The sequence below is a fragment of the Dermochelys coriacea genome, chromosome 1, assembly GCF_009764565.3.
Source record: "Dermochelys coriacea isolate rDerCor1 chromosome 1, rDerCor1.pri.v4, whole genome shotgun sequence".
NCBI classification, from domain to species: domain Eukaryota; kingdom Metazoa; phylum Chordata; order Testudines; family Dermochelyidae; genus Dermochelys; species Dermochelys coriacea.
In genome coordinates this window covers 119,613,871-119,626,712 of record NC_050068.2, presented here as the reverse complement: position 1 = coordinate 119,626,712, position 12,842 = coordinate 119,613,871, and the positions used below count along the sequence as shown (strand labels likewise).

At 45.5% G+C, this 12,842-nt stretch overlaps 1 protein-coding gene across 7 annotated transcripts in view; it reads right to left on the bottom strand.

The window, feature by feature from the left end:
* MGAT4A (alpha-1,3-mannosyl-glycoprotein 4-beta-N-acetylglucosaminyltransferase A) overlaps window positions 1–12,842 on the bottom strand; it is a 146,307-nt gene that overhangs the window by 49,829 nt on the left and 83,636 nt on the right. For all 7 annotated transcript variants that reach the window (XM_038411892.2, XM_043519339.1, XM_038411920.2 and 4 more), the window contains 3 exons: window positions 7,657–7,703; window positions 6,864–6,977; window positions 2,160–2,235 (listed from right to left, as the gene is read on the bottom strand). In XM_038411892.2, coding sequence (XP_038267820.1) covers window positions 2,160–2,235; window positions 6,864–6,977; window positions 7,657–7,703 — 237 coding nt within the window. The remainder of the gene's footprint in view (window positions 1–2,159; window positions 2,236–6,863; window positions 6,978–7,656; window positions 7,704–12,842) is intronic.

Sequence of the window (12,842 nt, the reverse complement as noted above, 5' to 3'; positions counted from 1 at the left end):
CCCTGGGCACGAGCCCTGTTGCTGCTGCTCCCCCGACCCCTGGCCCTGGGGCTCCCGCTGCTGCCTGGTGGGTCCGCAGATGCTCTGCTGGGCCTGGGCTGCGTCCTGCTGCTTGGGCTTCTCCGAGCTGCTCTCCCCATGAGTACCCACCACCCTGCCTGCAGCCAGCCCCTGCCTCCAGCCACTCCTGCACCCAGCTCCTGCCACACCCCCTGCCCTGTATCCAGCCAACCCCTGCCGCACCCACCCCCTGCCCTGTCTCCAGCTAGCCCCGCACCCCGTCTGCAGCCAGCCCCTGCCGCATCCCCTGCCCACACCACCCCAGCCAACCCCAGCCCCATGCACCCCCCTGCCTGAAGCCAGCCCCTGCCGCACCCCCCTGCCCTGTCTCCAGCCAACCCCTGCCGCACCCCCCTGCCCTGTCTCCAGCCAACCCCTGCTGCACCCCCCTGCCCGAAGCTAGCCAGCCCCACACCCTCCGTCTCCAGCCAACCCCTGCTGCACCCCCCTGCAGCCCTGCCCGAAGCCAGCCAGCCCCGCACCCTCCTGCCCTGCCCGCAGCCAGCCCCGCACCCCGTGCCTCAAGTTAGCCCTGCCCCACACCCCTGTCTGCAGCTGGCCCCACATCCACTGGTGCCCTGCAGTTCTCAGGGCTGTAACCCTGCATATCTGCTACAATGAGGTGGCCAGGGAGCAGCTGGGACCCACACATGTGCACACCCTAGGGTGACCAGATAGCAAGTGTGAAAAATCAGGACAGGGGTGGGGGGTAATAGGAGCCTATATAAGAAAAAGACCCCACAATCGGGACTGTCCCTATAAAATCGGGACATCTGGTCACCCTAGCACACCCCCAGGGAGTGGCGGGGACCCACACATGTGAAACGGAGCTCATCTCTAGTTCAGGCCCATCTTTTTATAAAAGAACTTTAGGTACAGTTAACATACATCCGTATTTTCCCAGACATGTCATACTTTTTGGTTCTTAAATCGCTGTCCAGGAGGAATTTTCCTGGGAAAATACGGACGTATGGTAACCCTACTGGTACAAAAAATACATACTGTGGCACATCCCTTAAATCAGAACTTTTTATAGGGAACCGGTTGTTAAGATTTTGACAGCTCATTGCTTACAACTATCAAAGAAAGGGTGCGTTCACACACCAGTTTGAATGAGGTTTTAGCTCAACCCATAACAAGGTTTCATCCAGCTCATAACAATATAACACACTTTTTTTTTAATCTATGTACATTCAATCTTTCAGATGTCCTGCCAAGTCTTAAAGCGTCCCTGGACTCGGTGGCCTCCAATTTTAGAAAAAGGAAGTCATGATTAGTTAACCACTAAGATAGGTCAGTTTTTAAAAAATTCTCACTTTAATTCACCTTCATTTTGGGACCCCCCCAACTAATTTTCTTCTTTTTTCCCTGTGTATAGATATAAGTTCCATACTGTGATTAGGGGGTTTTAAACCTCAGTAAGGGGCAGTGTGTGCTGCCTGAAGAAAACATGCTACTGTTTCTTTTAATAGCAGCTCAAGCCCTAAATGTATTTGAGAGGGAGGAGAAGGTGGGGTTCTACCTGAAAGCAGGAATAAAAGGTGAAATCTACTCAGGGCTACATTTAAGTTTATTTTAAATTTTGCACAACTGTTACAGCTTTTACCACAATCTTAACTTTTAGTTAAAAGCAGTGAATCTAGCAACACACTTAAAAGCATCTGTATTCAATACACAGTCACATTATCTTATGTGCCAAAAGACACAAAGTATATCTAGGCCTCTTCAAAACCAATTAAAAATAATGCAGCATCTAGAGCTCTACTTCCACCAATAACTATTCTATTGTTTCTTTGCATTATAGAGGCTCCACTCCTACCCCTTTCTTTGGCATATGAAAAAGTTAAATAGTGTTCCTTCATTGTTTTTTGCCACATCAGCAGTTTTTTGCCACACTTAAGCATATTGACAACTGGCTTTCCAGTTTAGACAGTGTATGTAATTCAACTTATACACATTCACTAATACTATAATATCCATAATTGCAATCATGCTACAAATATATAATCATTCTATTTATATTCTATTTAGGTTTTTATGATGTGCCCATCACCAAGGCATCTTTGAATAGCTTTACACATCAAAGAACAGCGATTTACCTGAATATAATAAATGCCCTTTTTCTGGGCATACATCATAAGAAAACAATAGTCCAAGTTTTGTTTTGTTCGCCATCTGAAATTAAATGTTAAAAAAAAAAAGTCAAGGAATTACAAAATAAAAAAGAATTTCACAATACATAGTGAATTGCATTACAAAGAATGATAAGTTACTACACATTATTTGAATGACAGAACAATTATATCAGGTATTATTCTCCCAGGAAAGTCTCTGTCTGAGAAAACCCAAAAAAACCCAGGTGAATACTCCCCCCCCCATATGCTGTAACACACAAAAAAAACAACCCAACTGAATCTGATCTTTTGCAGCTATTTAAGCTTTCTCTAAAAATATATTGGGTATTTCAAATGGTAAGTGAGTAATACTGTGGAGTTTCATACACTGTTCTATTCCTGACAGTATGAAGGACAGGACAGAAGCGACTTTGTCTGTACAAAGTGCAAGCTGGTCTCCATATTGGAAGAGAAGATTGAAGGTCTGGAGCAACAGGTAACGACCCTGCGTTGTATACGAGAGACTGAGGATTTTCTGGACCAAACTCAGGATAGCCTTCTAGGGGCACAAAGCTCTAAAGATATAGAGCAGGTTGCACAGAGGAGCCAAGAGGCCAGTGAAGAAGCTTGGCAACATGTGACCTCCAGAAGAGGTAAGCGGAATGTCCGGGTTCCAGTAACACAGACACAGGTAACTAACCGCTTTCATGTTCTCTCCACAGGTACCAATGCGGAGAGTGGACCAGATGATATGTCTGGGGGGAGAAAGCAGAAGGAGACTCCGCTGGTTGGGAGGCATGAGATGCGATGTCCTGAGGTTGGGGGTTCCACGACCACCACTCCCAAGAGGAGAAGGCGGGTGGTGGTGGTCGGGGACTCTCTCCTCCGGGGGACTGAGTCATCTATCTGCCGCCCTGACCGGGAAAACCGAGAAGTCTGCTGCTTGCCAGGGGCTAAGATTCGTGATGTGACGGAGAGACTGCCGAGACTCATCAAGCCCTCGGATCGCTACCCCTTCCTGCTTCTCCACGTGGGCACCAATGATACTGCCAAGAATGACCTTGAGCGGATCACTGCGGACTACGTGGCTCTGGGAAGAAGGATAAAGGAGTTGGAGGCGCAAGTGGTGTTCTCGTCCATCCTCCCCGTGGAAGGAAAAGGCCTGGGTAGGGACCGTCGAATCGTGGAGGTCAACGAATGGCTACGCAGGTGGTGTCGGAGAGAAGGCTTTGGATTCTTTGACCATGGGATGGTGTTCCATGAAGGAGGAGTGCTGGGCAGAGACGGGCTCCATCTTACGAAGAGAGGGAAGAACATCTTTGCCAGCAGGCTGGCTAACCTAGTGAGGAGGGCTTTAAACTAGGTTCACCGGGGGAAGGAGACCAAAGCCCTGAGGTAAGTGGGAAAGCGGGATACCGGGAGGAAGCACAGGCAGGAATGTCTGTGAGGGGAGGGCTCCTGCCTCATACTGGGAATGAGGGGCGATCAACAGGTTATCTCAAGTGCTTATATACAAATGCACAAAGCCTTGGAAACAAGCAGGGAGAACTGGAGGTCCTGGTGATGTCAAGGAATTATGACGTGATTGGAATAACAGAGACTTGGTGGGATAACTCACATGACTGGAGTACAGTCATGGATGGTTATAAACTGTTCAGGAAGGACAGGCAGGGCAGAAAAGGTGGGGGAGTAGCACTGTATGTAAGGGAGCAGTATGACTGCTCAGAGCTCCGGTACGAAACTGTGGAAAAACCTGAGTGTCTCTGGATTAAGTTTAGAAGTGTGTGCAACAAGAGTGATGTCATGGTGGGAGTCTGCTATAGACCACCGGACCAGGGGGATGAGGTGGATGAGGCTTTCTTCCGGCAACTCACGGAAGCTACTAGATCGCATGCCCTGATTCTCATGGGTGACTTTAATTTTCCTGATATCTGCTGGGAGAGCAATACAGCGGTGCATAGACAATCCAGGAAGTTTTTGGAAAGCGTAGGGGACAATTTCCTGGTGCAAGTGCTAGGGGAGCCAACTAGGGGGAGCGCTTTTCTTGACCTGCTGCTCACAAACCGGGTAGAATTAGTGGGGGAAGCACAAGTGGATGGGAATCTGGGAGGCAGTGACCATGAGTTGGTTGAGTTCAGGATCCTGACGCAGGGAAGAAAGGTAAGCAGCAGGATACGGACCCTGGACTTCAGGAAAGCAGACTTTGACTCCCTCAGGGAACAGATGGCCAGGATCCCCTGGGGGACTAACATGAAAGGGAAGGGAGTCCAGGAGAGCTGGCTGTATTTCAAGGAATCCCTGTTGAGGTTACAGGGACAAACCATCCCGATGAGTCGAAAGAATAGTAAATATGGCAGGCGACCAGCTTGGCTTAATGGTGAAATCTTAGCGGATCTTAAACATAAAAAAGAAGCTTACAAGAAGTGGAAGGTTGGACATATGACCAGGGAAGAGTATAAAAATATTGCTCGGGCATGTAGGAAAGATATCAGGAGGGCCAAATCGCACCTGGAGCTGCAGCTAGCAAGAGATGTCAAGAGTAACAAGAAGGGTTTCTTCAGGTATGTTGGCAACAAGAAGAAAGCCAAGGAAAGTGTGGGCCCCTTACTGAATGAGGGAGGCAAGCTAGTGACAGAGGATGTGGAAAAAGCTAATGTACTCAATGCTTTTTTTGCCTCTGTTTTCACTAACAAGGTCAGCTCCCAGACTGCTGTGCTGGGCATCACAAAATGGGGAAGAGATGGCCAGCCCTCTGTAGAGATAGAGGTGGTTAGGGACTATTTAGAAAAGCTGGACGTGCACAAGTCCATGGGGCCGGACGAATTGCATCCGAGAGTGCTGAGGGAATTGGCAGCTGTGATTGCAGAGCCCTTGGCCATTATCTTTGAAAACTCGTGGCGAACGGGGGAAGTCCCGGATGACTGGAAAAAGGCTAATGTAGTGCCCATCTTTAAAAAAGGGAAGAAGGAGGATCCTGGGAACTACAGGCCGGTCAGCCTCACCTCAGTCCCTGGAAAAATCATGGAGCAGGTCCTCAAAGAATCAATCCTGAAGCACTTAGAGGAGAGGAAAGTGATCAGGAACAGTCAGCATGGATTCACCAAGGGAAGGTCATGCCTGACTAATCTAATCGCCTTTTATGATGAGATTACTGGTTCTGTGGATGAAGGGAAAGCAGTGGATGTATTGTTTCTTGACTTTAGCAAAGCTTTTGACACGGTCTCCCACAGCATTCTTGTCAGCAAGTTAAGGAAGTAAGGGCTGGATGAATGCACTATAAGGTGGGTAGAAAGCTGGCTAGATTGTCGGGCTCAACGGGTAGTGATCAATGGCTCCATGTCTAGTTGGCAGCCGGTGTCAAGTGGAGTGCCCCAGGGGTCGGTCCTGGGGCCCGTTTTGTTCAATATCTTCATAAATGATCTGGAGGATGGTGTGGATTGCACTCTCAGCAAATTTGCGGATGATACTAAACTGGGAGGAGTGGTAGATACGCTGGAGGGGAGGGATAGGATACAGAAGGACCTAGACAAATTGGAAGATTGGGCCAAAAGAAATCTAATGAGGTTCAATAAGGATAAGTGCAGGGTCCTGCACTTAGGATGGAAGAATCCAATGCACCGCTACAGACTAGGGACCGAATGGCTCGGCAGCAGTTCTGCGGAAAAGGACCTAGGGGTGACAGTGGACGAGAAGCTGGATATGAGTCAGCAGTGTGCCCTTGTTGCCAAGAAGGCCAATGGCATTTTGGGATGTATAAGTAGGGGCATAGCGAGCAGATCGAGGGACGTGATCGTTCCCCTCTATTCGACACTGGTGAGGCCTCATCTGGAGTACTGTGTCCAGTTTTGGGCCCCACACTACAAGAAGGATGTGGATAAATTGGAAAGAGTACAGCGAAGGGCAACAAAAATGATTAGGGGTCTAGAGCACATGACTTATGAGGAGAGGCTGAGGGAGCTGGGATTGTTTAGTCTGCAGAAGAGAAGAATGAGGGGGGATTTGATAGCTGCTTTCAACTACCTGAAAGGGGGTTTCAAAGAGGATGGCTCTAGACTGTTCTCAATGGTAGCAGATGACAGAACGAGGAGTAATGGTCTCAAGTTGCAATGGGGGAGGTTTAGATTGGATATTAGGAAAAACTTTTTCACTAAGAGGGTGGTGAAACACTGGAATGCGTTACCTAGGGAGGTGGTAGAATCTCCTTCCTTAGAGGTTTTTAAGGTCAGGCTTGACAAAGCCCTGGCTAGGATGATTTAACTGGGACTTGGTCCTGCTTTGAGCAGGGGGTTGGACTAGATGACCTTCTGGGGTCCCTTCCAACCCTGATATTCTATGATTCTATGATTCTATGAAGGAAAACAGAAAACAAGAACAGACAACCTACATGATGTTATGCAACAAAAATCTTATATGCTGTTATATTCTGAACTCCCACTGCTTCTTCCCAAAATTTAACATTAAAGGAAACCCACAAAGCTTAACATTTAGGCTTCAATCCTTAAGAAAAAAACATGCAGGAACTGCTTCATGTGGATGCAGAGATTCAACCATGCGTGGTTTTTTCCTCTCTCCCCCAGAATTAGGGCCTTTTTTCCCCACATAATTTAAAGAATATGTGAAAAATGTTTCCAGAATTCACACTCAGTCTGGCATTACATAAACAAGAAAGGTCTAAGGGAAAAATGTTACCTGACTCTTTCTTTTGAGTCTCCAAATGTCTCTCTCAAATTTGTCAAGTCAGGATAGTAAGTCGCAGGAGGGGATATTATTTCCACCAAGCCAGAACTGATTTCTGTAGAAAATCTATCATCAGAAACATCAAGTAAATAAGTGCAGTGGGACTATTTATTTATTTATTATTGGTGCAGTTACTGTGTCTGACAGAAAACATATTTGTACTCATTTGGAACAAATGCATAATGTTACTTCACAATATATCAGAATGAGGGCTCATCTTTTAACTTTTATGATATGCAGGATTTATGTCTGGTAAAATTACATTCTTAATTTATGTTGACAGCATAATACGGCAGTAGAATTTTTTAAACAAGCAACATAAAACAAAACTAGTATAAAAGTTATTTTCCTAAGTGAGTCTTCCAGAACATTAACTCCTCCACTCTACACTATATTCTAGTCAATCTAATGATGTCAATTTTTAAAATACCTGGGCTTTCCCTTCTATAGCTCAGTTTGAGCATACTACTGCAAAGGATAGCATGAATGCAGATGTCATAGAATCCATTTATGTCACGCCAATCCAATCCATTTATGTCACGCCAAATCCACTTAATCCCATTTACTGTTTTACAGTTTAACCTATTTAATTACTTCCCCTTGGTTTGTCTTCATGCGCTTATTTTTTCTGAAACCACCAAACCAAACCAAAACCACCCTGAGAAAAAAAAAGGAGTAACCAAAACATTTCCCTCACACCACAGCTTTGTTAAGAAAACAAAACAAAACAACCCCCACAACTTACTCTTTCTCCAGGATTGCTACAATGCTGTGTACATAGTCAAGATCTGTCTGGAAAAGAAAAAAAGAACAGTTTCGGAGCTAAACTTTTCCGCTTTAAAAAGAAAAGGTATTTTAAATTGACATTTCACAACAATAATTTTAGAACACAAGGTGTTCAAACAGAGAAAAGGGATTTTTTTTTTTAAACTGGAGACACGCAATTAAAAATAGTAACACTTTTTAAATGTGTGCTGCAAAAAAAGTTTGGTGGGGACTGACATGTAATGAAATTCATGCCAGAAGAATTAAAAGTTAATTATATTTATTTTTTCTAAACCTACAAAAGTGATATTACATCTACGAAGTGTTCTATGTGGTGAAACTGCTCATAAAAAAAATCATAAGAAAAATTTAAAGTCTAGTATTTGCACTGCTCAGGTGAATTTGTAGCGAAGTAACTAGAACCAACTAGCTGCATTAGATTTCAAGATGCCTTCATAATTTGAGTTTTTTGTTTTGGCAGTGGGATAGTGCCAATATTTGTGCTGAGAGGAGCAGTGAGGGGGGGCTTGAAGGCATATTCTGGTACCGGGAAGCGTTCTGGCTCTAGTGCTGGCACGGATTTCAGCATTGGTATTAGTGGGCCTGTCTTTCTCGCTTTAGATGGCGGTGCTGGTGTTCTGGTGCTATCCTTCGTTGATGTTGAGGGCTTCTTTCTCAATCCAGAATCATCTCTGCGGGATAGACGTATTGCCTCTCCACGCTGTGTTTGCACTTGGTGTGGGCATGCCTTTCTGCTCTGGAGGATGGAGTTGGGTCTTTCTTCCCCACCAACCCAAGGTAGACATGGTCAGTATCGGGGATGCCAGTGCCTGCACAGATGGGTTTGGTGCTTTCTTCACCTTCCTTTTCCTTTGGAACCAGGGGTGTGGTGCCTAGTCATCAGAGCACTTTCCTAAGACAAACTTCTCTGTTCCTATCTCGATCCAGGAGTGGAGACATCCTCCAAAGTTACCCTCCTGGATTGCTCCAAGAGGTGTAGTTTGAACTTGATGTCCCAGGATTTCTGGGAGCGGGACAAAAAGAGCAGCAGATATCATACTTACTGGGGATGTGTGCTTGCTACAAAAGGTTCCCCCCACAGCTCTCCTGCTAGTAATGTCTCACCTTAAGTGATCACTCTCATTACAGTGCGTTTGGTAACATCCATTGTTTCATGTTCTCTATGTATATAAATCTCCCCACTGTATTTTCCACTGAATGCATCTGATGAAGTGAACTGTAGCTCATGAAAGCTTATGCTCAAATAAATTTGTTAGTCTTTAAGGTGCCACAAGTACTCTTTTTCTTTTTGCGAATACAGACTAACACGGCTGCTACTCTGAAACAAGACAGTCTACCACGGGCATTAGTACACTGAAGGAAAGACAGGGTTTGAACCTAGTGAGTTTTGAATAGACCATAGCTAGTGGTTGCCACAAAGCACCTCACCCTGCTGTGCATGTCAAGGAGGGTCTCCCCAATCTGCCTTAACTACTATTTTTTTTTTTTTTTGGAGCAGGGCTGACGAATTGGGGGGAGAAATACCAACAAAACTTAAATGAAGAAATTAATTAAAAAGAGAATTGAGAAAACATTTCTTCACCATTGAAGAGTTACAGAAATCAGAAGTGGGTGGAGTCACAGGCCTGGTTCTGTCTCACTACCATGGCAGAAGAGGGAGCTGAGGGAGGGGCCAGGCCGCTCTGCCCTTTATCCCCTTGTATGGCTCCACTAAGAGGCACAGGGCATACGCAGTCCCACCAGACATTGCTAGTCAAAAGATTCCAAGCTTACAACTATGTAGTGCTTGCACACCTACGGTGGGATCCATGCATACCTGAAGAATTACTAATTTTAGGAAAAATATTTACAGATAAACAAGTTTTCTACAAATAGACAACTTGAAGTCAGATTATATCTCTTGGAAATAAAGACATTAAAACTGTCATTTATAGTATCTATTAAGGCCCCAAATCACATGCTTAAGTGCTTTCTTGAATAGAGATGGTCTTATGAATCAGGGTCTAAATTTTACTAGAGACAAAATTTCTACTAGCAATCTCTTAAGTCTGATTTAAATAATGTTGCAAAAATAACAGTTTTACAAATCACTTAAATCAAATCCTGACCTTATATAAGGTAAAAGGTCACCAACATTCCAAACCTGCCATATTATACAACCTATTCTTCTGTAATATGTATCCAATTCTGAAAAAAGTGAGCCTTTGAATTTATAAATCAAAGCTGAAAATCAGTCTTTGTTACAGTTTTTAATCTAATACTCTGAGGAACTGATTATCAATTTTCAAAAGAAAATTTTTAGCCCTTGACAAATCAAAGTAGATTCTGGAAGTTCATCAGAATGCTTTATTTACAGCCTCTTGCTGGTTACTCTTACAAATGATGGAAAACAAAGGGATAATTTATGCTCTTCTGTTGTTGTGCCCATAACTCAGATTAGCATTATGAGCTATGTGCACTGAAAGGAGAATCTGCCCCAAGAATTTAGCAATATTAATCCTGTTTGATTAAGGCTACGATCCTATGATTTTCATCACCATTTCAATTAAGAACACCTACTTTCATATTAACTGAAGTCCATTATAATGCCTAACAGAAAGCATCTTGAAATGAATGGGAATAAGTTTCCTCCTGAAAGAATTCTGAATGAAAACTTTAAATAGGTCTACATGCCTCATATCAAAAGCATACAACTATTAGGTAGTCTTCTCTGTTCTCAAACTAAATCAGGTTAGATCTGACTAGTAGGTGTATGGAAGACCTAATACAGCAAGCATTCAGTAGACAGCACTATTAAACCTATGCCCCAGAACAGTCAGATAGGTTATTGCTGCTGGAGATGCCACCCTCCAAAGGAAAAGACATGTAGTGATTAAAAGATTCAAGCCCAACTTTTCACAAGAGCAGAAACATTAGACCTGGTGTCCTGGAAAAATTACAATTCAGGTGGTTATACTCTTATCTGTTAGCAGGCGTTAGCCAATCCAGTGCTAAGATTTTTTCATACCCAGTGCCTCCTCTTAAGAAGGCTAGCTGGCAGCCAGGCAGGCAATCTTTTCCCAGGTAAGACCTTCCAGAACTAGAGAGAAGCCTTTTTGCCAGCCAGCTCTAGTCTAACTAAGCAGCCACTTTGCCAAAGACCTATTGTTTTGTTTTTTTGGCCTATTAGTAGGTTCTTAGTGGGTGCATATTGCCACATTGTGGCAAGCACAGCAAGTGTGAGAAATTTGTTTTTCCTTGATATGGCTGCCACCAATATATACAGTCACTATATGTGACGAAGTGGGACTGTTCTTAATGTTTTCTCTGAATAGTGTGGGGGTGCTTCAGTTTCCCTTATGCAGTTCTTAAGTATCTAGGCGGTGGGATAAGGGTGTATGATCGTTGCAGAGTCCTAGAGGGCAGGTGTGTGCAGGGGTCTGGACACAGAGAATGGCCAACACCCTGTTTCCTGGCAACTGATGGCCTGACCCTTCCTCCCCCCCCCCCCCACAAGGTGATAGCTAAAGGGTTGGAGAACAAAGGAATCAGGTGACCTCCTCACCAGGGGAAAGGGACAAAGCCCAGAGGAGGAGGGACTGGAGAGAGTTTCAGTTTGGGGCTGGCTGGGAAGGAGGAGTGAAGTGCAGACGTGGTTGTCTGGCTCATCGCCCCCCAAAATGGACCCGGCTGAGGGGTCCTGTTCTCTGTACCTACAAGCTCTGTTTTAGACCATGTTCCTGTTGTCTAATAAACTTCTGTTTTACTGGCTGGCTGAGAGTCATGTCTGACTGCGAAGTTGGGTGCAGGACCCTCTGGCTTCCCCAGGACCCCGCCTGGGAAGACTAGCTGTGGGAAGTGCACGGAGGGGCAAAGGATGCTGAATGCTCTGAGGTTAGATCCAGGAAGGTGGAAGCTGTGTGAGCTTTTTGCCCTGCAGACAGACAGTCTACTCAGAGAGAGGAGACTTCCCCAGAGTCCTGACTGGCTTCGTAGGGAGCAGTTCCAGAGCACCGCCCGGGGACTCCGTGACACTATGCCCACGAGAGAAAATTAAACACAAGAAGAACTAGACAGGAGAAGGACAGGAAACAGTCAGGAGTTGTTGGGCTGAGTGGGAACTGCTCTGAGAACCATCTGACCAGCGTGGATAGATTCAATTAGTAGCCATGAGAAATTGTGCAAACTGAGACCAGCAGAGTTAGTTCACAGAAGCTTCCCCACTTTTAATGGGAGAGGTGACTAATGTCCTGGTAGAATGAGTTCTAAAGCTCCTCTGCACAGAGAAAGCCTCCCAAAGAACCAGAGGGCTGGAAACAAACTCCACTGGGCAAGGACAACACATTCTGCCTTTTCAGAGATTCCTCAAACAGGACAAAGAGAGGTCTATAATAATCAAAAGGAAGTACTCCAGGAAAAGCAACACGTAAAGGTTCTTCAGGCCTCCAGGGAAGGCTACTTAGTATCCATTCCATCTTGGGTTAGAGGAAGATCTGGTGAACTTAAGCTCTGACTCATAAAAATAATGTTCATTGGGGCTTATATCTAGGGCCCTACCAAATTCACAGACCATGAAATCTGGTCTCCCCCGTTAAATCTGGTCTTTTGTGTGCTTTTAGCCTATACTATTACAGATTTCATGGGGGAGACCAGCATTTCTCAAATCAGGGATCCTGACCCAAAAGGGAGTTACGGGGGGGTTGCAAGGTTATTTTAGAGGTCATGGTATTCCTACCCTTACTTCTGCGCTGCCTTAAGAAGTGGGCGGCCAGAAAGCAGCAGCCATTGGCCAGGCGCTCAGCTTTGAAGGCAGCGCCCTGCCAGCAGCAGTGAAGAAATAAGGTGGCAATAACATGCCACCCTTACTCCTGCGCTGCTGCCTTCAGAGCTGGGCAGCCGGAGAGTAATGTCTGCTTACTGAGGGCCCAGCTCTGCAGGCAGCAGTGCAGAAGGGTGGGAATACCATACCATGCAGTCCTTACTTCTGCACTGCTGCTGGAAGCGGCTCTACCTTCGGAGCTAGGCTCCTGGCCAGCAGCCACTGCTCTACAGCTGCCCAGCTCTGAAGGCAGCACCACCATCACCAGCAGCACGCAAGAGTAGCACTACCGCAAGCCCCCCCCCCCACAATAACCTTGCAACCCCCCACACAACTCCTTTTTGGGT